Source organism: Orycteropus afer, unplaced genomic scaffold (assembly GCF_000298275.1).
Source record: "Orycteropus afer afer isolate SDZICR_OR568_19922 unplaced genomic scaffold, OryAfe1.0 scaffold00141, whole genome shotgun sequence".
Taxonomy (NCBI): Eukaryota; Metazoa; Chordata; class Mammalia; order Tubulidentata; family Orycteropodidae; genus Orycteropus; species Orycteropus afer.
This window is the reverse complement of record NW_006921728.1, coordinates 5,122,623-5,130,320: the sequence shown is the minus strand read 5'-3', so window position 1 is coordinate 5,130,320 and position 7,698 is coordinate 5,122,623. Positions and strand designations below refer to the sequence as shown.

Here is a 7,698-nt window from a genome sequence, read left to right as displayed (position 1 = left end):
CAGCGGTGGGGTAGTGGGGGGGGGGAGGCTGACTTTGGGGAGGGATGGCGGCTCAAATCCCAATTGTGGCCACCAGCTCCACTCCTGGGATACCCCGAAACAGCAAGAAGAGGCCAGCTAGCCCTGCCAATAACGGCGGCAGCGCCGGGGGCTATAACACCAATAAGAAGAAAAAGGTCGCCTCCTCCAATTATGCGCAGGTAAGATGCCAACTCCCTAGCCTGCGCGTGCGCGATGGCATACGGGGCGGAGTTGTCAACATAAGTTGTCATTATGTCGTAGTGGCAACGGGATGGTGCTGGGAGGGGGCAAGAGCGCGAACGCAGGCACTTTACGGACAGCCGTGGGTGGCAAACCAAGGGCGTGTGTGCGGGCGAGAGCGCCTGCTTGTACGGTTCTACGTTCAGGGGTCGAAGGTGGTCTCTGGTGCAAAGGAAATGTTTTTATTAGTTTGTACATGTGAGATGTAACTAAAGAAGACTCACCCTTGCGATGTCCTTGGGGAGAGATGGGAAGACTGAGAGTTTATTATAGACATTATAGGTCTTTCTTTCCCGTCGAGGTCGTGTTTAGAGTGAGGTTGGGACTATTTTTGCAGAAGTTAGATTGTCTCACTTTCATCCATTCCACAGACATTTACCGAAAGCCTCTGAGGTACATAGGGGCTGGTGTCCTGCGTAGAGGAATACAAAGGAAAGTGCTCTTCACCCATCCAAAGTGGAGTTGGAAACAAAATGTTGTGAATTGTATGGAAAATGACTTTGCTCTGTAAACTAACCCAAACCACAATTTAAAAAAGTGGTTTTAAGTCACAATAAATAAATAAAGTGGGTTCGGTCCATCCTACCTCGTGGGGTTGCTATGGTTTTAAATCCCTGAGCACAGCACCAGACCAGACTTTCTGGCATTGAGGCAATAGAAACCTCGCAATTCCAGCAAAGAATTTTAAGCAGAGGAATGATTTTGATTAGTGTGTTTTTCTGGCTCTTGCGCTGTACTCGGAACAATTAGCAAAGACAGAGTGTGTTATTTGCCCCCCCACACACACACGTGATGTGGCACCATTACCCAGAGGCTGTTCGGTTGTTGTTATGTGCCATCGAGTCAGCCCCGACTCATAGTGACCCCTCCTTGGTTTTTCACGGCGGTATGACTGTGGAAGTAGAATTTCCAACCTTCCTTCTGAGGAGTGGCTGGTGGGTTTGAACCGCTAGCCTTCTGGTTAGCAGTCAAGTGCCTTAGGCACTATGATACCGGAGCTTCTGAGGCTGTTCTATTAAAGGTTTGTCCCTGTTGCTTCTTCCTGGGGTAATTGGTTGTGCTTTTTCTTTTTTCCTTTTTAGTACTTTATTGAGGTACGATTTACGTTCAGTAACATCCACAGTTCTTAAGAGTACAACTCAGTAACTTTTTACATACGCATACACCTACGGGATCCCCACCTAGATACAGAGAACATTCCCAAAGCGCCAGAAGATCCCCACATGACCCTTTGCAGCCAGTACTTCTCCCTCCTCACCAGAAATGAGCACTATCCTGACTTTTTTCACTGTAGGTTGGCTTTGCCTGTTCTTTAACATAATATAAGTGAAATTATACATAATATCCATCACTTGTCGGGAGCTCTGGCAGTGTAATGCCTAAGGCACTTGACTGCTAACCAGAAGGCTGGCAGTTCAAACCCACCAGCCACTCCTCAGAAGGAAGGCTGGGCAATCTACTTCCATAGTGATATCACCTTGGAGACCCAAGGAGGGGTTGCTATGGGTCAGGTCCAACTTGATGGCACATAACAACACCACCACCACCAGTCAGTTTGTTGTGCTGTGGTGGCTTGTGTGTTGCTGTGATGTGGAAAGCTGCCACCAGTATTTCAAATACCAGCAGGGTCACCCATGGGGTACAGGTTTCAACAGAGCTTCCAGACTAAGATGAACTAGGAACAAAGGCCTGGCAATCTATATCTGAAAATTAGCCAATGAAACCTTGTGGATCACAACGGTACATTTTCTGACTGACTTTGGATGGTTCATCAGGAGGAATCATTCACTAGAAGAGGACATCGTGTTTGGTGAAGTAGAGGACCTACAAAGGTGAGGGAGGTCTTCAATGAGATGTATTGGCACAGTAGCTGCAGCAGTGCTAGTGGTTGTCAGAAGGTGATGGCGAGAATGATGCAGGGCTGAGCAAGTCATGGGGTCACCATGAGTTGCTATCTGCTTGAAGGCATCTAAATCTATATCTGTTTTTCTATATATATAAAACATATTCTTTTGCGTTGGTCTGGGTTTCTTTGTGGAACAATGTTATTTATTTATTTATTTTTATTTTTATTGTGATTTGGGTGAAAATTGTTATTTTATTTTTTGAGATTTATGTTGTTCTCTGTATCAGTGCCACCCACTGTATGAACATATGACAACTGATGGACATTTGAGTCATTTCCATTATTTTGACTTTTATGCATAAACCACTCCAGACATTCTTAACAAGTCTTTGTGTGATTATGCTTTCATTTCTCTTGGGTAGATGGCTAGTAGTTGAATTGAAGATTAAGGTGTGCCTAACCCAAGCTAAGGTATTTTCAGTTGCCTCATATATATGTGAAAGTTGGACAGTGAAGACGGAAGAAGTGTTGATAACTTTTGAGTTGTGGTGTTGGCGGAGAATACTGAAAGAACCATGGACCTCCAGAAGAACAAACAAGTTAGTCCTGGAAGAAGTGCAGCCAGAATGCTCCTTGGAAGCAAGAATGACCAGACTTCGTCTAACCTACTTTGGTCATGTTGTCAGAAGGGACCATTCCCTGGAGAATGAGATCATGCTTGGTAAAGTGGAGAGTCAAGCAAAAGGGGAAGGCCCTCAACGAGATGGACTGACACAGTGGCTGCAGCGATGGGCTCAAGCATAGCAAGGATTGTGAGGATGGGACACAACCAGGCCGTGTTTCAATCTCTGTACATAGAGTTGCTGTGAGTTGAAGCCAACTTGTGGTACTTAACAACAATGTAGACACATGTTTAACTCAATTAGAAACTGTTAAATAGTATTTTCCAAAATAGAGAATGCACTGTTTTACATCCTTACCATCAATATCTGAGTGTTGGAGTTGCTTCACAGACTCAGAGATCCTTGGCACTGTCAGTCTTTTACTTTTAGCCATTCTGGTGGGTGTGGTATGGTGTCCCATTGTTATTTTAATTTTCATTTCTCTAATGACTAGTGATCAAGTATCTTTTCATGTGCTTATCATTCCTATAGCTTTTGTGAATTAATTACTATTTTTAACTTGTTTTTTATTATTGATTTATAAATATCCTTTATATGCTCTGTCTTAGTTATCTAGTGAGAGCTCTGGCAGCATAGTGGTTAAAGCATTCAACTGCCAACTAAACAAGGTCAGTGGTTTGAACTCACCAGCCGCTTCATGGGAGAAAGATGAGGCAGTCTGCTTCCGTAAAGATTTACAGCCTTGGAAACTCTATGGGAGTAGTTCTACTCTGTCCTAAAGGGTCACTGTGAGTTGGAATTGACCTAGTGCTTCTCTAATAAAAGATATTGCAAATGGGTGACTTGAAAGAACAGAAATTTATTTTCTTACTTGCAGGCTAAAATGTAATGAAATCAGGGTTTTGGCCATGTTGATTCCTTCTGTGGACCTCTCTCCTAGTTTCTGGTGCTTGCTGGCAGTCTTGACGTTTCTTTGCTTGTACTGGCAGCCCCTGGGTAATAAACAAGATCTGCTTCTACATCTGTGTTTAAATCATATTTGTAGGTAAGTCAGAACAGGTGCATATAGTTCTTATTTAACCTTACTTTAGTATAAGAAAAAGCTCAAAGCCTTTTCAGTGGTTTTAGAAGCTGCACAGGCAGCAAATAAAGGTGACTGTAATGAAGAATTTGTTGGGAGTAGGGGTAGGTTCACTTGTTTCAAAGCGGGGCAAATTTATATAACATTAAAGGATGAGTATGAGTTGTCCCTAAGTTGGACATTCATAACCCAGGAACTTAACTGTAGTCAATTTTCATATGGCATATGTTTTCCCTTCTGTGTGTATCTCTTTTGTCTATTCAGCCCTTTTTATAAGAAATCATTCAGAAGTAGGTTAGGGCCAACCCTACTTTGGTACAACCTCATTAACATAATAAAAGAACCCTTCCTATTTTCAAATAGGGTCATGTTTACAGGTACAGGGGTTAGGATTTCAACATAGCTTTTTGGTGGGCACTCTTGATATGAGTCCTTTCTTCCCAATTGCACATGGTGAGTTTTGATGTCTAGCTGTCCCAGGACCAAGGAATGCAGTCAGTACATATGGGACCAAACCAAAACCAAGCCCACTGTTGTTGTTGATTCTGACTTATGGTGACCCTGTAAGATAGAGTAGAACTGCCCCATAGGTTTTCCAAAGCTGTAAATTGTTACAGAAGAAGACTGCCTCATCTTCTTCCGATATAGTGGCTGGTGGGTTTGAACCATTGACCTTTTGGTTAGCAGCCCAATGCTTTAACCACAGGGCCACTCAAAGGTAGCGTTGGTCAGCTCCTGCCACATCAGGCTTCAGAGAGTGTCTTCCCTTCAGGATGCTGGAAATTCCCAGTAACCCAGTTCGGTGGAAATCACACCTGCCTCGTATTCCCTCTAGGTCGCTACCATCGTAAGAGCCTGAGTAAACTCTTGGGAGAGGTTGAAAAGCCTGGCTTTTCCTGGAATAGTGAATTCGTTTGTCTTTGTTTTTCTCTTCCGAGCTGACATTGAATTAGTGTGAGGTGCAGTAGCCATTTACCCTGTTCACCTTCAGCATCCCGTTAGGAAGGAAAAAGCTTGGCTTCCATCTCAGGAAAGGCCTTACTACAGCCTTGCCCTCCAGTTCTTTATTCCACAGCATATGCAGTGCTGTCTTCAAGGCTGCCTGCAGTCTTCCTGAGGTGGTCCTTATCTGTGTATCCCTTGCTCAGGCCTTCTGCTCTAGTTTCAGTTCAGTTCAAACAGCAAGAATTCATTGTATTTCTGTTGTGTTCCCAACAGTATGCTTAAGACATTTCCAAGGATTATAGCTTGTCCCTGCCCTCCGAAATACCTCCCAGGAGGAGAGACACTAATTACCACAAAGTATGGCTCAAAATAACATCCATTTATTAGCTTACAGTTCTGTAAGTTAGAAGTTCTGGCATAATGTGATTGGTTGGTTTTCTATTCAGGGTATCACAAGGCTGAAACCAAAGTGTTGGCTGTACTGAGTCCTTGTCTGGAGACTCTGGGGGAGAATCCACTTTCAGACTCATTCAGGTTTTGGGCAGAATTCAGTTCTTTGTAGTGGTAGGACTGTGGTCCCAGTTTCCTTGCTGGCAGTCAGCCACTGCCTGCATTCCTTACCACACAGCCTCCTCCAGCTTCAAAGCCACAGGAGAAACTATCTACCTCTCATTCTTCAAATTTCTCTGACTCCTCTGCCTCCAGACTCCAGACCCATATTTAAAGGATTTATGTGATTAGGGTAGGCCCACATGGACAGCCTACTTTTTTTAAGGTCATTTGATTTGAGACCTTAATTACATCTGCAATATCCTTTTGCAGTAGTACCTGGCTTGGTGTTTGATTGAATAATGGAGAAGGTGTGTGTCCACCAGGGGACAGGTGTCTTTGGAGCCATCTTAGAATTCTACAACACATATGAAGCAATTAGGAAAATATAGTAATTTCTAACCATGAGCCAAAGCTGATTTTATTGGGCACCCTAGTGTGGCAGAATGCAGAAGGATGAGGACTCAAACGTTGGCAGTGGCAGTGAGAAGAGTGTGGTGGGAGGCAGAAGGACTTGAGGTGGACTTTGAGCAGTGGTGGGCTTCAGATGGGGAAGGCATTCTAAGGTGGCGCATAAGTGCACATGTAATGAATTCAGACTGCCCCAGCTTTCCTTAGTGAGGAAACTGAGGGTTTTTGTTATAAATGACTATATTTCTTGAGTTAGAAGAGATTGTACAGCTCTTCCAACGTGTACATTTCCATAGTCTGAGAGTTTCAAGTTCAATAATTTCAGCTATTTTGTTTGTATTTAAAAAAGCAAAGTGTGTAAAACTTTCATGGGATTTTAAATTTTACATGGGACGTTAGAGAGCTTTTTGAAAGTTTTTCAGATGACTTGGTATCAGGGGTTCTTTATATATATTATGTTGTTGTTGTTATGTGCCGTCGAGTCAGCCCCAACTCATAGCGACCCCTCCTTGGGTTTCCGAGGCAGTATCACTACGGAAGTAGGATTTCCCAGCCTTCCTTCTGAGGGGTGGCTGGTGGGTTTGAACCTCCAGCCTTCTGGTTAGCAGTCAAGTGCTTTTAGCCACTATGCTACCAGAGCTCCCACATATACCTGCAGTGTAGTAAGTTTCCTGGTATGGCTTTTCTAGCCATAAGTCTTTGTAAACGCCATGGTGGAACTGGCCATGAGTAACCCAGTTAGCTCCTGATTGTTAGTTATCCACCTGGGATATGTCTGCTGGGAGCAGCACAAAGTAATTTTTTGGGAAGTTCGCTCTCTCTTGGGTGTATGGAATTCTGATGTTGGGATTAGTTATTTGGCCACTCTGCCAGGCTCAAAAGGAGGTGTCCTGGAGGCAAAAGAAGTCTCTCCGACTGCTGGCTGAGAAAGACATGCTGCGGAGAGAAACGTGCTCCTGAGAGACATGCATTGCTGAGAGAGACACACAAGAGACACGCATTGCTGGGAGAGACACACACTGCTGGGAGAGAGACTGAGAGAGACTGTTGGCTGAGAGACAGAGGGCAGAGAGAGACTGATGTGTTCCTGAACTTGAATTGTAGCCTGGTGCTTCCCTAATAAACCCTAAAATCTGTGAGTTCTGTATGGCCACTGCAGCGAATTATTGAACCCAGCAGAGAGGTGGTTGGTGCTGTAGGAGGAACGTTGGTGTCAGGGTTGGTGAAAGGGCTGGAGGCAGGTGGCATGTCTGGCCTTGCAGGGATAGGCCTTGGGCTACTGATGGTGATTCTGTCTTCCTTTTGTGGGGTTAGAGGAGGTCGGAAGATGCGGCCTCCTTGCCTGTTTGGCAATGCCAAACTCACTTCATAGCAACCCCTCCTTGGGTTTCCGAGGCGGTACCCCTACAGAAGTAGATTGCCCAATCTTCCTTCCGAGGAATGACTGGTGAGTTTGAACCGCAAGCCTTCTGGTTAGCCGTCAGATGTCTTAGGCACTATGCCACCAGAGCTCCGTGTGTGTGTGTAAACCAAAAACACCAAACTCACTGCCGTTGAGTCAATTCAACCCATAGCAACCCCTCCTTGGGTTTCCAATACGGTATCTCTACAGAAGTATATTCCCCAATCTTCCTTATGAGGAGGGGCTGGTGGGTTTGAATCGCCAGCCTTCTGGTTAGCAGTCAGATGCCTTAGGTACTACCCCACCAGAGCTCGTGTGTGTGTGTGTATTGTTGTTGTCATGTGCTGTCGAGTCAGACCTGACTCATAGTGACCTGGCAGACAACTAACTGTTCTTCTCCCAAGGCCTGCTCAAGGATACTCTAGTAAGTCCACGATTCTGTTTCCCTAGTGCCCCTCTGACAAGGCTGCTTGGGTTTCCGAGGCAATATCACTATGGAAGTAGATTGCCCAACCTTCCTTCTGAGGAGTGGCTGGTGGGTTTGAACTGCCAGCTTTCTGGTTAGCAGTCAAGTGCCTTA

General features: G+C 44.8%; 1 protein-coding gene across 1 annotated transcript in view; it reads left to right on the top strand.

Moving 5' to 3' along the window:
* The first annotated feature begins 44 nt into the window (after positions 1 to 44).
* Positions 45 to 7,698, top strand: part of INO80C (INO80 complex subunit C) — a 33,275-nt gene continuing 25,621 nt past the window's right edge. Inside the window, exon 1 of the mRNA XM_007945654.2 lies at positions 45 to 200. Coding sequence (XP_007943845.1) covers positions 45 to 200 — 156 coding nt within the window. The remainder of the gene's footprint in view (positions 201 to 7,698) is intronic.